General features: G+C 37.6%; 1 protein-coding gene across 4 annotated transcripts in view; it reads left to right on the top strand.

Moving 5' to 3' along the window:
* Nucleotides 1-20,684, top strand: part of KDM4C (lysine demethylase 4C) — a 359,368-nt gene that overhangs the window by 203,291 nt on the left and 135,393 nt on the right. For all 4 annotated transcript variants that reach the window (XR_010382646.1, XM_064490230.1, XM_064490229.1 and 1 more), the window contains exons 10-12: nt 2,229-2,473; nt 4,482-4,795; nt 7,946-8,054. Coding sequence is in view for 3 of the 4 variants with exons in the window: in XM_064490230.1 (XP_064346300.1) it covers nt 2,229-2,473; nt 4,482-4,795; nt 7,946-8,054 (668 nt within the window). In the remaining variant the exon portion in view is untranslated. The remainder of the gene's footprint in view (nt 1-2,228; nt 2,474-4,481; nt 4,796-7,945; nt 8,055-20,684) is intronic.

Here is a 20,684-nt window from a genome sequence, read left to right as displayed (position 1 = left end):
CATTAAATAAGATGTGTGTTAACATTGCTCAGGTCCTCAGGCAACGTTTTTAGGCACTTATATTTTCCAGGTTTATGTTACATTTTTACTCTCCAATATTACTCATTGTTTTTCTTTCAGATTGTTAAAGTAATATTTGTGCATTGGAGAAAATTTGTAAAATAAAGAAAAGAATAATGAAGGAATCTCAAATCACTCATAACCTCACAATCCAGAGATAACCAGTGTTAACATTCTGTATATATCCTTTACATATATATTTTTAATTTATTATATAATATTATGTACCTTTCCAAAATTGGGGCCATGCTCTATAAATAATTTGGCCAGTTTTTTGTTTTTTTTCATGTAATGGAATGATTTGCTACAACATAATTTTTAATGGCTGTTTAATCTCCTGTATTTGGACCTGTAGCTTGTTTTAGTTTTTTGCTGCTAATCAAATAATACTGTAATTTTAAATCTTTGCCCACACTTTTGATGCTTGTTTTCTGGCTCTCTCTCTCTCTTTTTTTCCCCCTGACAATTTATTTTCTGCTATTTTAGAATGCTGGTGAGTGGAGGAACCTTAAGATCATGGAGTCAGACTTAGGCATTTTATAAGAGTTATACCTGAGGCACAGAATTAGTTCGTATTAATTAAAGCTCAGATGTTCTTATTTCACCCTATAGTTGACAGCAGTGGTTTTCAAACTGCTAGTTTTCAAATCAATATAATAGGTCAGGAACAACATTTTAAAATTAGGAAGCAAAATAGAATAGAACGTATCGTAGTCCTTCCCCCGAGGTAAGGGTAACTATTAACTCATGACATGTGTGTGCATGTGTGTAATGTGTGTATTGTGCCATCATTTAAAGTGTATAACTTTAGGTTGAGAAACACTGAGTTAGAGCGTCATTGCCTTTTGTAAATGTGTTAATCCACATTACTAAAAAAGTTTGCATGGGAGGAGGTGGTAGTCAATCTTGAGTTCAGCAGTCAGTAGAACATCTTGAGAATTGTTTTTTAGTGGACAGAAAACACAATACTCTATTAGGTGTATGACCCGGTCTCCTAGTTACTAACCAAAGTGTGGTCCTTTTGGGTTGACAGTGAACATAGATTTGTGACACTGAACAGATTTGAAGTGCCTTTCAGCAGATTAAAATTATCAGTGGTCTTTACTCACCCTGTTAGAAAGCCTAGTGTTTTAAGGGACTTGTTTATTATGCTCAACTTTGTGGCTTGATTAGTGAGTTTACTGATCTCCCTTAAGTAATATACTCTAACTAGGGAAATCTAACAAAGGTACTGATTCATTGAAATCTCAAGATGTCGTCCATCTTATTTTACGTGTACTATGCTATTCGTGATGTAGAGATTTTTTTCATACAGGCCAATGCGTATGTTCTCAACAGAAGTGATGATGATACCAGTACTGTTACTCCCAGCAGCAGCCAAAGCTGATTTACATACGTTATCACTGGCTACTCCCTTTGTCTTACAGTGACTTCCTACAGCATTTTCGTGTGTGTGTGTGTGTGTGTGTGTGTGTGTGTGTGTGTGTTTATGTATGTACTCTGAAATATGTGTTATTTTGTTTGAGTTCTGATCCTTCCTAAATGAAAGTGTTAGAAATGTGTCATATACAAAAGGCATCTGTAACAAAGCTATCAAGTGACTTGCTAGAAAACACTAGAAGAGGAAAAATGGTGTCATTTCTGAAAATAAATAATTCGTTGAAGTAAGATATTAAATACATACAGCTGGCCTTCCTCTCGTAATTCCTTTAGCTAATGATGATTTGGCATCAAATCTTAATGATTTTCATGCATATTTCAGAATTATATGAAATTCTGAGAAATGTAGTCATTAGTTTACCTTGGAATGTAAATAATTACTCAAATTTTAACAACAGCTTTATTTGATTTTATCCCCATGTCATCTTTCTCACTTTTTAATTTTTGGCCACCTTTTAATATTGTTATATAATTTTAACAATGATTTTTTCCAATAATGTTTAATAATCAATTATTTAGAGTTATTTTAATTTTAATTTTTTGTAAATTATTATTAAGACTGTTAAGATTTCAATTGCAAATTTGATCTATTAATCATGAAGATTATCTTTGCATAATGATTAAAAACCCATCACTTTTTATCTTCTCTAAGTGAAAATAACATTTGTATGTATGTTTTATCATGTCCATTGCAAACATGTTCTGACTACAGCTTCTCTTGTTAATAGCTTCCAGTGTACTAGCTCTCACTCTAAGAAGCTTAAGAATGAGGAGGACGAGGAAGTGTCAGCTGCAGCTGCAGTTGATGGGGCAGAGGGCCCCACTCCTGACCCAGACCCAGATGACCTCAAGGACACGGAAAAGCCAGAAGAAGCAGTGAAACTAGGGAACACAGAAGTACCTTCAGAAAAAGAGGCCTCTGCTAGCAAGATGCCGTTGGATCACTGTTTATCAGATAACAGCAGACTCTCAGGTGAGAAAGTAGCTGATTATGTTTCACATAATAGTAGTAAGTGGTTGTTGATCTGCCTGAAATCTATGTTTACTGTAGAGGACAGATATCTGACTTTTCTACATGGGTTAACCAATAAGCTATCAAAAGTTATGGGGCAACTCAATGAGGAGGCCAAGGGATTGTTATAAAAGTTAAGAGCACCACTGCTGTGAGTAATGGAATTGTGAGACAAACAGCCATCAGTGCCTATTTCGTTTAATAAAAAAGAAGATTCTAAAAGGAAAATTTTTATTTGGTGCAACTCTGTTTACAATATACATTTTTGGAAAGCTTCTCTTGAATTCACACAGAATAGAGAAAACCAATTATAGGTAATTCTTTGCAGATTCTTAGCTTTCGACTTAATTTTAAGAAGAAAATAAAGATTAAAGTTTTACAGAAGAACAACAAAACCAGAGTCCTGTGAAATGGTATATAAATTCCCCTGGCTGTTTCTCTGCACTAAACCCATCATCTGTAAATCTCAACTGCTTTGCTTCCCCCCCTTTTATAACCTGTTTCTCTGAAACTGTTTTAATGCTTTGCCTCTTTAATATTCGTTGGAGATTTTGTCCCTTTGCTAATCGAGCTTGTTGGTAATTCCCGTCTTTCTCTCATTCGCCTTATCTATTGTGTCCTTCACTTGTGAGACTGTCTCAGATCTGGCCACCCCCCTGCTTCCTTGTTCAAGGCACATTAGCTCTTGTCTAGACTTTTGCAGAAACTGCTTCCTTCCTGTTTTGCCAGCATCCACTCTAGTCACCCCTGCAGTCAGTTCATGGGGCAGTCGTAGTGATCCCTTTAAAAGATGTAGCTTAGGTGTTGTCCCTACCATATTCTTGCTCCTATTCTGCTTAGAATAAAAGACGGTACTGATGATAGTCCTGATTAATCAGATCATCAGCTGCTTCTCCATTCTTATTACTTTTTGCTCTTGAAGTATCTGTTTATAGAGTTTAAATCATAGACTTTTTTTTTTCCTGTGAGTTTATACTTAGTTGGAAAGCTAGAGAAACAAACATATATGCTAGGTACCACTATAGATATGGCCTAGGGTGTCCCTGGAATATAAGGAAAGCCTCAAAATAGACAGGAGGCTGGCCTGGCAAGGTTTCTTGCAGTAGGTGATGTCTGAATTGACTTGTGATGATTGCCCGGAAGATGGAAATTAAAGAAGGTAGGGAAGGGAATAACAAGCAGTGCAGAGAACACAGCTATGCAATACATACAAATATTTCTTTATAGTTTCTCACCATAGTTTTTTTTTTAATCACACTGGGTTGAATTTAATTAACTACAAATTACTGGGTGGTTTAGGCCAAGGGCATCCAGTTTTATTCATTCTGTTGCTACATGGTTTCTTACATTTTGACCTTTAGGTTTTGAGACATGGCAGAGCATTTAATAGAAGACTTGGTTAGGTGCCTCCTGTGTGATAGGTGCAGTGATATGTGTGTGTGTGTGTGTGTGTGTGTGTGTGTAGGGAGGGGGAAGGGTGCACAGAGAAGGCTGTAGACGAGAAGTGCTTGTGCTTTTCCTTTCACAAGCTGTCAGTGTGTGACGCAGGATTAGTGTGGGGTGGAATTTTTATTGGACTTGCCCAGCTCTCCATGTGTTCTTGAGATGCATCCTCTGAGCTGAAATGTTTGATCAGTAGCTTGTATTGGAATTAAATTCTTATTTTTAGAAAGATTTTAAATTGCTATTGTTTTGGGTAATTATTGTTACTGCCCTGGCTTTTGACACTGGTCTGCAGTGGAACCTCTTTTTAATCCCTTATTTTGTCAGTAAGTATATTATTTTGCCAGACTCCAAGGTCTCGCCTTAACAACTATGAAGGCTGCATGGTACTTTGGTGACCTCTCCCACTCAGGTCTTTAGTGGAAATTTAGAGGGGAAGCTGGATGAAATTTAGTTGAGAGTAGTTTAACAATTCTCAGGAGTAACATAGTATAAGATTCTGTAACAGTCTTATTTTATTCCTCAGGAAACATCTGCCTAAGCACATCTATAACAGAAGAAATCAAAGCTAAGAATGATGAAACCTGTGCAAGTATTCCACTTTCAAATCCTGGTGAGGCTGACAATTCCATATCTAGTGACCATGTGACATCTGAGGAATCAGACCCACCCAAGCTTCCATGGCCAAAGTCACCTGAGTCATGCTCCTCAGTGGCAGAGAGTAACGGTGTTTTGACAGAGGGAGAAGAGAGTGATGTGGAGAGCCGCGGGAATGGCCTCGAACCTGGGGAAGTCCCAGGGGTCCCCAGTGGAGAGAGAAATGGCTTCAAAGTCCCCAATGTATGTGGCAATGTCAGTTTTTACCATACTTATTGTGTTGTCAGGGCACTTTTCTGAAAACATCATGCTGTGCAACAAAATCTTGCTTTAGGGTGGAAATAACATTTAATATTTATGGGTCTTTGTAATATTTCCTTTGATGACCAGAAGGTAAACCTTCTGGGATCTCTGGCTCACATGGTGATAATTCAGAGAGCATGGAACTTTTGGCCACATGTCAGAGCTTAATTTTCTTTCTTTTTAAATTTTTCTGAAATTAAACTCTTTATTTTGAGATAATTATAGATTTATATGCAGTGATAAGAAATAGTATGGTATCTTATGCACCCAGTTCCCCCGAATAGTACCTTCTTAGAAAACTGTAGTAGGATATCACAGTGATAGTGACATGGATACACTCAAGATACAGAATGGCTCTGTCGCCTGCAACATTAGCCCGGCTGGAAACAATTCACTTGCAGGGCTCTGACCTCCTTCTGCCAACGCTTAATACCTCTGGGTCCCAGGCTTCCCACAGCCTCTATTTTAACATTAGGAATCACCTGGTCATGCTTTCCCCTCTTTCCTCATGGGCTCCGAACCTAAGACCAGACCAACCCTTTTGGTCCTGCTGACTGCCAGAAGCAGACCTTTTGCCTCTTGGAAAACTCAAGATCCCTCTTGATTTCCAACCTCCCCATTCTAACTCTGCATAGGGCCTCCTTGTTTCTCGTGTATTCCTGTATGATGTTAATATCATAAGCTTTCAGCGCAAACTGTCACTGTGACTGTAAGATTGTGAGTGGAGCAGCCAAGGTACAGTTGTGTGCTGTGATTGTCAGAATTTGGTGACCTTTCTAGACCTGTCCAACTTGATAAAGGGGTTCAAGTGGATGAGTAAGGGGAGCCGCAAATGTCAGAGCTGATAAATTGTGCTGGCCACTGAACAGACCTGCTTCTGGGTTGCTGCGGCTCATTTGAGCTCACCACAAGCCTTTCTCATCTTTCAGTAGCAAGGGAGAATAAATAAGGACATCTGCTTGCAAAACTCTCTTTATAGGTACTTTTAAGATAATGATTTTATTTTAAAATAATGATTTCCTAAGTTCACCCAATAATATTTATCATTTTGTATGCATGATTATACATCCTACTGAACCATAAAATAATTCTCGAAAAACATGAGAAATAGAAAAATATGATCTGGTTTATTTGAAAAAGTGGCTAACAGAAATTTGAAAATAGTATTCACATACCAGTAAATAAAATTTGCAACTTAATTTCACACAGGGATTAATTTGTCGCTGGACTGATACAAGGATTCTGAAATGGTGAATAAGTCGAATGTCTGTTTGTATTTGGTCATATTCTTTAAGCTAGAGTGGAACTTGAAAGTAACTTTTCTGTTTCCTTGCTTTCAGTGGAGGCAGTTCAGTTCTCAGTGCCTTTAATAAACCCTCATCTTTATCATTTCACTGAATAAAGCCTGACGCGTAGGAAAGCGAGTGCTGCTATTGAGGGCTGAGGGACTTGGTTTGCCCTCCTCAAAAACAGCTGTGTGATGTTCTTTTCTCACACCATGGTGTCAGACAATCCTTCTAAGCAGTACAGACCCATGTCATTTTTGCGTAGTTTGGCCGGTGTTTCTTAGTATTAAGCGTAATGCTATGTATATGCTGGTAGCAGTCAGCTTTAGTCAACCTTCTCAAGAAACAGTGTTATTTTTTAAACAGTGTCTGTCTATCTGTCTGTCTATAACTGGGCTCCATACTTTCTCTGGAATATGTTCACACTTTACGGGCTGTTCCTGCTGTCCAAAATACTCCTTCCCTTGATGGCTAAATGTATTGTTCCCTCACTGCACTCAAGACTCCCCTCAAATGTCTTCTTGTCAGGAAGGCCTTCTCTGACCCTGTATAACATAACACCTTAGTATCTCTTTCTGTTCTTGGTCTGGCTTGAATTTTTCTGTGTTGCATACTTGCTTAGTAGAACCTGATAAATATTTACTTTTCACTTGTTTATTGTCTGTGCCCTTCCCCCTCTGTAATGCAATCCTTGAAAGCGGGGACTGGTATAATTTTTTTTCTGCTATATCTCACTCTTAGAACAGTGTGCACAGAGCATGGGCTTAATGAGTATTTCTTATTGTTGACTAAGTTATAATTTCCCACATTAATTTTTTAGCTATTGTAAACCTCAGGTAAATCTCGTCCGGTATTATTACTTTGTGATCCAAGCTTTGATTAGAATGTTCTCACACATTTTCTAATAATCCTGTTTTGATGTCAGCTGTCAGCATAATTGCTCTTTTTCTGGACACTGGTTCTTAAGCTTACAGGGACATTTCTGAGACTCCTTTCCTTTGCAGTGAGCTGCTGATACAAACTCATCAGTTTCAAGCTGTTTCTCTAACCTCCCCACCCCCACCCTGCCCCACCCTCTCGCCCCCTCTGTGCCTTTTTCCTTGGATTGCATGAGCAAGAAAGCTTGTAAGTAGTTTACGTCTGAAAGATGTCATGATGCATATGACTTTTTCCTCTACATTTGAAAAGAAAATGTAGTTTGGACAGCTCAGACAAAAGATTCTACGTAAAATTTAAATGGTTTCAGGATGACAGTAATGTACCAATTAAAAAAAATAACATCTTTTGATTTTCTGTTTGTTCCTCAGAGAATTGGTGATTCATTTTTGAAAGGAAGGAAGAGTACAGGCTTACTTTGTCAGATTGATTTCTGTGTGAGGACAGGAAGGAAAAGCACCTGCCACTTGTTCACGTGTTACCAAATGCCATGGTCCTGTATTGTTATGAATATATAATCCTAAATTTAAATTAGTTTTGAAGAGCATTTACTAACTGCTGAGTTTATTGTAGGTTTGATCAGCAGTGCAGAGAGTTTTAAAATGAAGTGGAAGGGTAGTTAGTTGACTCTTCTGTCCATAAAATTACTAATAGAATGGCTTTCTACTTCTTTTGACTTTAAGATTTAAATTTCTCTTATGTTAAAAAAAATTTAAATTTCTGTAACAAAGGGCTAATTACCAAGGAGGTAAATAAGTACAGGAGTTCTTCATAATTAAATTGTTGTAAATAATTGTAACCATAGTTTTTTGCTTAAAACAAATCTTTAACGGTGAGTGTTTCTCCCCCGTTTTTGTTCCATAACCAGAGAATAGAGGGAGAAACCAAAACTGCTAAAAGTTGGCGCCATCCACTAAGTAAGCCTCCCGCAAGATCCCCAATGACTCTGGTGAAGCAGCAGGCAACGAGTGATGAAGGTAAGCTTGTGATGTTTTTTTCAGTATTTATTCTTTATATATTGTGTAGTATTCAGTGCTTATTTTGTCTATTTGTTGTAACAAACTCCGTGTTAGAGAGGAAATCTGACCAGGTGGCAAATGTATACCATAAGGAGGTCGTAAGTAAGGCACAAGTTATTTGGAATTTAGATTTTAGGGATAAATACTTGCTTCACATAATCTAGCCGTGTACCGGGAAAAGTCTTCCTGCTTTATATGATATATTAGTCATTCTTGACATTTGCCTTGTGATATTCCAGAAGAGGCTGATAATCACTTCTCTAAAGGTATCAGATCATGGAATTAACATGCTGTAGGTTTCTTTGCATTTCCTTTATTTTTAACTTGAATCCTTTAAATTTATAAACACTATCTGAAGAAGAAACTTCGTGCAGTAACTTCTATATCCTGTTACACCTGCTGTGCCGTGAGACATCCTTTCTCATTGATGAGATTTTACTGATGTGGCTTGGCGTGAAGTAGTTTTATTTACTACCAGTTACTATTCCTAGATGTGACATTTATCTATTTGTTTTATCTAGTTGCCCCTTTTACCTCTCTTACCTCTTGATTTTGTTGCCTTCAATGAAAAATCAAGCCACTGACTGGCTATTTCTTCCTTGCAAGTGTCTCATATCATCGTAAGGGCCTATATTTTTCCCCATCTCTTAAAGGATCAGTTCAAGTAGATTTTCTGTAAAAATCCCTTCGAGATACTCTCTTTTACTGGTGGAAATTTGTTAATTAAGGTCATGTGTCTGTGAGGATGCTGTCAAGGGAATAACATGAGTCTTGAGTTCAGGCTTCAATTTAGTTTAAATACAATTTATCGAAGTACACATCTTCAGTAGATATTTTTCCTTTTATTCACTGTCTTCTTTTATGCCCCATGTTTAGTTGGAAAAAAAGATGGTCAGATGAAGGGATCAGATGATGAGGGTAGCAGTTCCTGTAACACCAGTCCAAGGTAGACTTCTGCCTTGAGTCATACAAGTAATGAAACATATTTGTCTTTATTTCTATGTATTATCATGTTCAGTTCTGCTTTCTCCAGCTTTATCATACCCAGCACAAACCGTTTTCCCCTTAGTGCCAAGACAAAGGACAGTTCTGTATAAAGCAATTACTACTTAATATACATTCATTATGAATTTTCATTACCCTTCCCCATCACAGCCTATAATCAGCATAGCTTCTCGGAAGGGGATGGGCTGTGCTAACACATGAGGAAAACTGCCTTCTCCTGTGTCTTTATCTTCCCAGGAAGTTTATTTTTCCACGACAGTCATCATAAATTCGCCTAGAGTTTCTCCATGGAGAGCAGTTCTGATTTTGATTGGTCTAACTTGCAAAATTTCTAAATGAATTGGTTTAATGAAGTCTCTTGAGGGTTTGAGGTTAAATATCTTGCTGAAACACTGGTGACTGTAGCTTTCACAGCAGTCTCGCTCTCTGTCTTAATATGTTAAGGACTCCTGGGGTTCTCTGGGGATTTTAGAGAATTGAGAAGAAAATCAGAGAATTACAGTAATGGCTAAAGATTTTTGCAGGCTTCCAAACTGAGAATGGAGAATATTCCGGTTCCTGGAGCAAATTATTTATGTATTGAGCACTTGAACATTACTACCTCAGTCTCTGCCTCTGTGTCCTGTACAACTGAAAGTGGGTGGTCATCATCATTGTTAGGTAGTGACGAAGAACAGGATGTGTGCTCACTGGGAGCACACAGCCCCAAATCTAGCCTCTTTGGGGAATTTCCTACCCTAACTATTGGGGTCCTTCTGTGCTGCTCATGCAGCAGACAGTGTGTATGCTAGGCAGGAGCATGACCAGATGGGAGCGTCTGAGAAACTGCATCTCTAAACAGCAGTGTTTTCTATTGGTGAATGAGCATTTCTCTGTGGAAGCTCCCTAAAAGAAAAACAGCAAAGAGGAAAGATAATGATCCAGAACTGCTGGGAGCTTATGTGCAGCCGGGAGATAAGAGTCACCTCTAAGCCAGTCTTCTCAAAGGACACTGCAGTGGCTCTTTGATACTCAAATGAACTGAAACTGCAGAGATCGTTCTAATTAGTGGCAGATTCAGTAATTACAGGATCAGCAAGGATTTCCTGACTCTCAGCCTGTTTTTTCCTAGAAGATTTTCTATACTTAGCAGGAAAACATGAGGTTCTATATGATGGTGGGGCAGAGGGGGATATGTAAGAAAAGAATTATGTTGTAGAATATAGCATTTTAATACAAAAACTAGTATCTAATTCATTCCTTTTTGGGGGTGAAAAATTATCTTAAATGTGTACCAGCTGTTTATTCTTTATAGTTTAAAAGTAATTACTAATCTGTCTCTGTAACTGTAACTGAAGTGTTTTTAGTTACCCCTTCCCTGAAACTGGGCAGCTGCACAAGGTGATCCTGAAACATAGATTAATATTCTATGCATTTTCCTGTTTTTTAAGCTAATAGTACAGTGTTGAATTGAAACAGACCTGAAAGAGAAGTGTCTCTAAACAGCAGAGTTCCCTATTGGTGAATGAGCATTTCTTGGTGGGTCGTTTCAGTTTTGGAACATTCTAGATACATACCCATTCTCCCCTTATGATATGTCACTATAATGGCATGTTCCTGTTCCCCGATTTCAGAGCTTTGTGGTTGAGTGTCTGCAGGGAACGAGGGTGTGTCTGCAGCAGAGGTGAGCCAGGCTGGCTCCGAGAACTGCATGCTTGCTTGGCCTCAGAAGGCACTGAGAGTCAGAGGTTGGACCCACCGCGGGTGGGGGCAGGCAGGAAGCTCAGAAATCTGCCACCGTAATTCTCTTTGGGTGGTGAAGATGCCTGCTCAAAGGGTCTCACACGTTTCCCTTAACACTGCAGCTTCGATACAGTGTAAGTGGCTTTAAGGTCGTTCATGATCCAGTACCAACTTCTCTCTGCAGCTTCATTTCCCTCAACTACGCAACATGAATCCTCCTCTCCATCCATTCAGACAAATTTCTGTTTTCTCCTGAAGACAGTGCGCTGCTTCATGCTTCCACTCACTTCCTTAAACTATTGCTTTACCTGTGATGCCCTTTTCTATCTTGGAACCATTCTCAACTACTTCTTACCACTTCCTCCTCCTGTCTCTTCTCCTCTAGTGTCCTATTACATCTATGCTACATATTCTATATAGTATATATCTATATTCACTCTAGTGTACCACTTGTCATCTTCCATTGTACTTCATTATTTGTCTCTGTGTCTGTCTTCCCGTTCTCAGTCCAAGGTCAGTCTGTGGTGTGACTCACGTGTGGATCCAAAAGCAGGAAAGTCCTGGTGATTACTAACCTAGAAATCAGCCATTAAAAATTACAGTCAAATACCTTAACATATCATGTGCTGTCCTGCTAAAAGGGAAACCAATATTCTTTTTCAGGAAATATTCTCTGTATATTTCAGTATATAGAACAACATGCTATTTTAACTAGCTGGAGATATGTCACCTAAGTCAGTTTTGTATCCTGACTGTGTTTAAATCCTTTTTAAGCACTGTGCCAAATCCTAGAACTTACTCAGAGTTAAATATGACGCTGACATGTAGATGTGGCTGATACCTTGGAGACCTGAAGGCCCCCCAGAGTAATGATATTCCCATTGGGATAGTAGCTTAGCCAGCATCTCTGTATGTGTGTAGATGTGTGTATATGTGTTTGTATTTCCTTCCCAGTTTGAAGGCATTCAGATTCAAAAATGTTTTACTCATGCATGTTTCTTCTTCTGACTAGAGTTTTCATCACCAGCACTTTGTGCTGACACAAACTCAGAGCTTTTCTTGAACTGTCGTTAGGCTAAGAGACATTGTACACTGATGTCCATATTCTGAACTTGCATTTTATCCATCTCCCTGCCCTACCCTTCATGGTTCATTGTTTGGTCTTAGAAGCTCTCCTCCACTTGTATGCATTTGTTTCCCATTTAAAAAAAAATACTACATTTGTTTGCAATATAAATTTTCCGTCTTTTTCTACTATTGATTTACAGAATAGTCACTGCTTTTGTACTTACTGTGCACGTAACCCCGCTGGTGAAGTGATAAGGTTAATGTTGTTTCTAAAGCAGCTGTGAACGAAGGACAAGCCCTGCAGACATACCTCATGAATGTGGCAGTGGCTGACGCAGCGATTCTCTACTCAGTGGTCCCCACGCCTGTTGGTGATTTGAGTTGACATGCTAATGCTGTCTGGAGTTTTGCTGGAGACTTGGAAAGTTTATAAGAAAATATGCAAGGTTGTTATCTGGTGATTTTAATTTTCTTTTTTATGCTGATAACTTTTCAGATTTTTAAAATAATAAACACATTTCTTTTATATTTGGGCAAAATATTTTAAAGAGACAGAGTATCAATGTGATGGGCTAGATTACCAGATAATCCTCCAGTTACAAAAGAACCGAAAATAATTGATAATTAAAACAACTAGCCTTTATACATGCATGGAGGGGCAGAATCACATCAGGGGTCATGTTCTCCATGTCTACAGTCATGATCACCCAGCTCCAGTGCTCCGTTAGCTGCGTGGCTGTCCATACCTTGGTGCCCGTGCTTATAAAGTAGGGATTGCAGCAGCTCCTTCTTTGAGGGTTGAAAGACTATGTGTAAAGCACTCAGAACAGTATTTGGCAGATAATGAATGTTTACTGTCGTTGTTGTGATATGATTAGGAGGATTGGTCGAAGGATGGTAGCTAAGCTCTCAGGAAATGAGGGAAATCCAAAGGGAATTCAGAGCAAAATGATGTTTAGGTGGGTAGGGGAGAGCTAATGCCGTGGCTTCTTGGGGGAAATATGCCAGGGCTAGAGAGAAGACTGGGAAGTCAGAGCTAAGGCCTCATAGGATCCCTCAGACACTTAAACCTAGACTCTTAAAAGGGGAAAAACTAAAAACCAAAACTGACCTTAGGCCCCAGCAGAGGACAAGAAGTCTTGCTGGCTGGGTCTAGGTTTGGGTGGAGAGAGGTGATAGGATCAGAAGAGAAAGTCACCCTAACAATTCTTAACCATCGAACTGCTGTCGCTATATGTTTCTTATTCCAATCTGAAATTTAAAGTAAAACTGTGTCCTGACTGTTAATGCTTCCAGAGCATCTAGCAGAAGCAATTGCAAAATCTTTTGAACCTACCCTGAATAGGAGATTAGTTGACCAAAAGACAGTAGACGCTGCCTGGGGTCCTGGCTTTGTCCCTTACAAGTGTTTTGACTTCTCTCTGGCCTCAGTTTCCTCTTGTGTAAAATGTGTGTCTTGGCCTTGAATGATTAGGGTTCCTAACCTGCAGGTTCATGAATGGATTTATGACATTTCAGATACCCTGAAATAACGTGATGATATGTTGAGCTCATCACCCTTGGACCAAATTTTTATTTGTAACTCTTCGACTATCATTTTAAACAGAAAGATTGGAAGATGCAGATACCCATCTGTACTATGTTTACCCAAGTACAGAGGTGACCCCACCTACAAGTTTGAATATTGACAAGATTTAGATCAAAGCCCTGGTTGTGGCTCTGATTTTCTCTAATCTGAACTGTCCAGATAACTCTATACATCATCAGTTCAGCGAGCACAGTACTGTAATGAGCTGTTAAGCATCTCTTTGAAATTAGACAGCTTAGGCCCTGATCCTTATCTCTGTAATGTCTGCATGCCTTGAGGGATAGATTAAAAGTGTATTTCTGGCAATGTTACAGCAATTTATTTTTTGGACAGTCTGTCTATATTAATACTATAATTCATTTTGTAGTGGATTAAATATTTAAATATAGAGATGGAAGAGATGGAAATTGCTGCATTAATTAGAGATTATTCTAATGGTGTTCAACCATTATTTAACCCATCTAAGCTAGATTTTCAGTTATTTTGAGGAATAGAATGTCTATATTTAGGTATGTTTAAGTAGGGAAAATCTCAGAAATGCACATCTGACAAAATCTCATTACTTTTTTTTTCTGTTTAACACTCATTTTGTTAAAAATGTTTGTGATGCAGTTGAATGATAGGTTGATCCTAAATATGTTTTCCCAAGACTGATTTCACTTTATTAGAGATTTTTGTTTTGTTGTGGGATTGCCTGGTATTTCCTGGGTATTTTCTGAATTTTACCCTGTGTCATTCAGTCACTGTTAGTACTGTTGGTGCAAAAGCTGGCTTCTGGGCACTTTGCATCTCAAATAAAAGGACATTATTTAGAATTGGATGTTTCACTTTACCTTTGGTAAATAGGTGTTTTGCAAAATTATGTCCTCCTGCCCCTAGCATGCTGTAACTCCCCCCTTTCTAAGAATATTGGTATAGATTTGCCAATCTTCATTTTTTTCCCCCTAAGACTTTAGGTGGATATATTAATAAATGTAATAATGATGTCTTTTATTGATTTAGACTTTACAAATGTTATCTTAAGTATTCAGTTAAATAAAAATTTTGTTTTAAACACCAAAAAATTTCATTTGTTTGTTTTGCCAGATAGTAATGGGCACCTGGCTCTGTTTATGGTTGGCAGCCTGAAACCTGCCTTTTAGTCTCTCCTTGGCTGTTAAGGGCTGCACGGCCTTGGAGAACTAAGTCATGCAACCTTCTAAGGCTCATCATATGTTTACTAAGATGTTTGATGAAATGGTTGGATTAGTGATCCCAGAATTTCATTCACACTCTTAAGGTCTTAGATTCTGTGATAATGTAATAGGAGAGGATACTGTGTAGTCCTCTTGCTTCAAGCTAGCCTTTCACTGAAAAGCAAAATAGTGAAGCATAAGAACATCCCTTATCAACAGTGCTTCCCCTCTTGTAAAAAGTCCTTTTCTCTGCCAGTTTTCAAAAACAAATGCTGTTTTATGATTGTTGCATGTCGTGCTCCAAATGTTATTAATTTTTACACAATGATCTCTTGTTGCATCAATTCTTATTAGCTTGAGGTAATATTTATACTTTTATAATAAGCACAGTTGTATTTCTGTCCGTTTAAGCAATAAAACAGCAACTTCAGCTGATTACTAAGTAGATTGGTTTGAATGTTTGTTGATAGGTCACTGCCAATGTTTTCTTGCATTATGTGGACATAAAACATTAGATGTTGTTGGCACTCAGATTTAATGGATATTTTATCTAGCATTCAGCTGCATAATAATCGAGATTCTCAATTTAGCTTGCTTTCTCTGTTAGTGAATTCCATTGCAGCCCCAAAGGCATTGACTTTTTCTGCAATATGGGGAATAAAAATCAAAAACACCTTGCCCTTATTATGCTAGTGACTAGGTAAGGGATTGATTGAATTAGACAAAAATGCTAGCTTTTAAACTTATGCTTTATAGTTGCTTTCTGTACTTTTCAGAATCAGTCTTGAAACTTTTTTATACAATGGTTGGCATGAAGTCTTATGATCAAGGTGTCTGTGCTTGAAAGCATTGGGATTGTGAAATGATAGTCAAGACTTTGATTTATCTGAATTCAGGTGTGCTTTGTTACTCTTGAGGAACAGCTTTTGATACTGTAATAGTATGATTCATTCCATTCTTCAGAAAAATAAATTATTGCATTAGGCTGAAATGTGTCAATTGCTGATATTTGATTTTAGTATAACTTAATGTATTCCTTTACATTTCCTTAAACTTGCACACAACCCCCTCTCCCTAGAGACAGATGTCTTAACCCTATACGCCATTGAATTATCCTACATTTTCTAGTACATTCTCCGTATTTTTATTTCCATCCTTTGTTTGTGAAACTATGAATATCGAGAATAAGCATGCAGTTGGCAAAGCTTATGTAGATTTTAAAATTTAGTTTTATAATTACTTCATGATCTTCCACTTCTTTGTTTTTGTCTCTGACTGTTGAAAACTTGGTCCTGGGCTGGCAGTGTTCTTCAGGTTTACATTTGGGGACCATTGTCATGGATTTTAGGAAAGGACTTTTCACTGCTGGGAGGAGTATTAAGTAATATGTGTAAGACTCTCAGATAGTGAGTGGTTAGGAAGTGGCTCACTTCATTATCATTTAAATTCTGTACAGTGTTGTTTTCTTCTTTTTCTTTTTTCTGGTTCTTAGGTTCCCAGTTTTAGGGAAATGATTAAGTGACCTCTTTTTATATACATATCACATGGACCTCTAAGTTCTACGCTGATGTTCCATTGTGTTACTGTTCATGTTAGGGTATGGTTTTGTTACTGAAACATTCTCAAGATGGAAAAGTGTAGGGATTTTTGTTGTGCTAATAAAAAAGAGCAGAAACCAAAGAAGAAAAAGTTTGCTATGATATATGAACATGTTCCAATACTACTCAGATATTTCTCTAGTTGTTAAGGTCTTTTCTTGAGGAAACATACTTTATAACACCTTGAGGTGAGTAGAATTAGCCAAGGATCTGGGGTAAGAATCTTCTTGGGAGAGAACAGTGAGTTCAGAGGCCCCAAGGAAGGCGGTTAGTGTGGCATGTTTGAGGACCAGCAGGAAGGACCGCTCATGGCTTTGGATGTGGAACAAGAGGGTGACATTTGCTGCCTTGTCCTCTTCTTACTTCTGTATATCCTCTCGAGTAGTCCATGCCCTTGCTTCTCTAGAAGTTGGCATTGTGGCTGCTCTGCATGAAGTTCTCTGTCTCCTTAACAACTGTTTTGTGTGATCTCCCATGTGATACCCCTGCTAGTTCTTGGGTCAAAATGTCTAAGGATGCTGCTGTCCTTTACATAGGTGACCAGAGTTGTCTTTCAGCTAAGAGAATTTTTTTTTTAAGCAGGTAAATTGCAACATGCTAGTTGTTCTTTGCTTTTAAATCTTGTTTCGGCCATTTTTAAACTTTTTAACATAGATGCTGTTAATGAAATAGTTTAAGAAACTTGAGGCTTCTCCCATGGGGAGTTTTGAACTCCTTAAAGGCAAGAAACTGTTTTTTATTTCTTATCTCCAGCATCTGTCATAGTGGGTTTCGTATGCTCTCGTTCCACCTATCTTTGATTTGATTCTCAGAATAAGCTCCTGTCGGTGCCATGTTGTCAGCTAGTTTTCCAAAGATACGCTTTTTTTTTTTCTTTTAAGTTCTTTCATCCCCATCCCCACCATGATATGAGAATTGACTGTTCTGCTTTCTTCCTGTTGTATAAATTATTAGCAGTTGTTATTTATAATTCTTTAAGCTGGATGGTGTTATCATTTTTACTGATGAGGAAACTGAAGCTCAAAGACACGAATTCACTTGCCTAAGGCCATGAGACTGGTAATTGGTAAACAACAGGCTTTAAATCCTGCTTAATTTCTAAGTTTGTACTCTTTCTATGTTATATTAGCAGCCCCCAGTAATGGCCCTACTACTGATAAAAGAAGCTGAAGTGAGCACATATAAATGTCTGATAAGAACCAGCCATCTTTGTTGATGGAGTAGATAATTCACAGTATTCCTTGTTGTCCGTGTGTGTTGTAAGAATGTGTACATATGTGAAATATGAGCTAGTGTTCACTTGTTCTTTACTAATTTTTTTTTAATTGAAGTATAGTTGATTTACAGTATTGTGTTAGTTTCAGGTGTACACAAAGTGATTCATTTATACACGTATGTATAAATTATTTTTCAGATTCTTTCCCATTATGAGTTACTAAAAGATACTGAATTTAGTTCCCTGTGCTGTACAGTAGGTCCTTGTTGCTTATGTTTTATACATGATAGTGTATATCTGTTAATCACAAACTCGCAGTTTATTCCTCCCCTGAGCTAATGTTCTTTAAGAAATTTAAGTAACGTTGGTAATCCAGAATTCTCCGTGAAATCCACATCCCCAGAGGTGCCATAAGTATTAGAGTATTTTTGTTCGGTAGTAGTTTTGAAGGAGTGTGCTTTGGAGTGTTTCAGTTATCTGAAGCAGTATATTGAATGAATTGGAATGTATCCTTTTGAATTATTTCTTGGCATCTCTGTTATTCTGAGGGTATGCATAGGGAATAAAACTGTGTCTACTCATTTAAGTGCTTTAGACCTAAAACAAAGGAATTCTCTGTTATCCATGATTACATTAGCATTTTACAAGCACTGTAATACAGAATTTAATTTTTCCTTAATGTTACCACTTCCCAGTAAAATTATACATAAAGGACCTGTAATTTTTTCCTCTTTTCTGCTTTTGAACATACCTTCACAAACCTTTGAAATTTAGCAATTCTTAAAAATCATTGAAATATGATTTACATGCAGATTATACAATAGTTTGTATGGGAACAATGAAGTTCCCAAGTTTGAATTTCTTTGCTTTTTTTGAGTACCTTGTTCCCGCCCTGGTTCCTCTCTCCTCACCCTCTTCCCCCTCAATTTCCTCCAGGATATTTGAAACCATATATAATGCCTCTCAGGACTGAGATTTTGCTCAAGTACCTGAAAGATAACAGATGCTTTCCTAGTAGAGAGTATAGTGCTGTACCAGCCAAAACACATCACTGGAACACAACCCCAGCAGCAGGACCAGTGTGGTGGCGTGTGTGGGGAAACTGTACTGTAGTAGAGTCAGGAGCTTTCCTCGTTTGCTGGGTTCCCTCAGCAAGTCCTGGCAGCAGCCTTTCCTCAACGGCCAAGTGTTTTTCTATTGAGAACTCCTGTTACACTTACTGGGCAAAGTTTATTCAAGAAGACTATACTGAGGAGTGTATAAATCTGACATATGTCTGCTTTTAAACTAAGGTTTCCCTCAATTCATAGGACTTTTAATGTTGAAGACTGCATAGTTATAAAAACTTGAAAGCCTTCTTTCCTTTATTCCAGACATTTAAACATTTTTTTTTATAGAACTAACATTATTCTCTATATTCAGTTTTGTGTCCTGAGTTTTCACTTATTAACATTATATTCATATTCACTTAATGGTATATGTTTTATGATGTACGTATTCATGTTGTATTATATTTCATTAATATTCCTCAAAAGCATCCTTTCAATGCTGGCATAATAGGGTCATGCCGTAAGTTATATATATATTTGTTAATTTTATTATTTATTTATTTATATGTTTTTTAAATGGGCACTTTGGTTTGAATACTTCTGTAAAAGACATTGATCTTTTTTATTATAAATATATTCAGTGATTTTTTTGACTGAATGGGAGAATAAAGACTTTTTTTTTTTTGAAAGGATAAATCTTGAAATATTTATATGTAGGAGATAACTGGGTATCTGTTTAGATTGGCTCTTCTTTTCCAGTCTGTCTTGTCATGTTTAAAGTTTAGTGTTTAGGGCATACATTTTAAGTAATTTTCTGCGTGATCTTTGCAGAGATTTGCTGGAGGCCCCATAGGTTAAGCTGAGACCCAGAAGGGAAGGAAATGTCATGTGTTGAAGCCCAAGGTCTTGCTCCCTAATGAGTAGTGGCATTTTTATGGCTGGTCTCTCATACAACCTGTTGAAAACCCTGTAATTTAGATAAACTTACACTCATTTTGCAGATGAAGAAATTAAGGTTTAGAGTAATAACCAAACTTTAACAGCATAGATTACATGAATGAAAACATTGTTTTAATTTATTCTACTAGATTTGCGTCAGAGCTCTACTCCTGTAGCCATGCTTACCTCAGAATTTGAATAACCATTGTTCTAGGTCACAAAGTCAAGGCTTTTGTTACATTTTTCCCCCTAATTTATTACATTGTTTAACTATATGATGTTCGTAACAGATTTCATCTTGTGATCATTTGAAGTAATATTTTAAATATTATTTTTAATGCCATCCTTTACTTATATAAACTTTTGAAAACTTATATATACTTTTATAGGAAAACCATAGTAAATTGTTTTATATAGAAAGTAAATAAATATAAGTACTTAATCATTAAAAATGAAAATGTGTATCTATGATAATCCCTGAGATTACCTCTTAGTGGGGCGTCCACCACACCTTGGGAAGTTTTATTAATTTAAGGGGAAAAGTTGCTCTCTGAACAATGGAGTATATCCCCAAATTGGTGCAAGTCTTAAGAAGAGTCTCTGAATAATTGCAGCAAGCCTGACTTGCTTTTCAGAACCAGAAAGTTCTCTGAATTCCCCGAGCTCCCAGCTTTCTAGGGGTCTCCCCTCCCCATCTTTAGTTGCTCTACAGGATTGAGTCTTTCCCCTGCAGGACCTTTCTGAGGGCTGTGGAGTCTCTGGATCAGCATCAGATAAGCTACTGACTTTCAGACTTTCCAGTTATATATGGACGAGGCACATTTCTAGTTATCCCTTTGAGACTAATTGATCTTTTGAAAAACAGAATTGTTTATGGTCTTGAGGAGAGGTCACGTAGTGCAAGTGAGAATACTTCTGACAGCAAAGGTGTGACTTATTTTTCCCAAACCAGTCAATTTTCCAGACACCAACTGGGTGTCCTACAGTTTAATTGATTTCTGACACTAATAACTCAGTGTTAGCACAGCACCCATGGGTTGAGGTCTCAATCCAGTCTCAAAAGTTGCCCCCACTTCAGATGCCAATTGCAAGTCCTTACACTTGACCAATGGGCTATATAATCTGGTGGAGAGGTTCGTATAATTCCCTCCTCAGGTTTGATACTTTTCTAGAACGGTTCACAGAAGTCAAACACTTAGCTTACATTTAGTGATTTATAACTCAGGAA

This window comes from Camelus dromedarius, chromosome 10 (genome assembly GCF_036321535.1).
Source record: "Camelus dromedarius isolate mCamDro1 chromosome 10, mCamDro1.pat, whole genome shotgun sequence".
Lineage (NCBI taxonomy): Eukaryota > Metazoa > Chordata > Mammalia > Artiodactyla > Camelidae > Camelus > Camelus dromedarius.
Note: the sequence above shows the minus strand (reverse complement) of the source record. Positions and strands in the feature narration are given on the sequence as shown.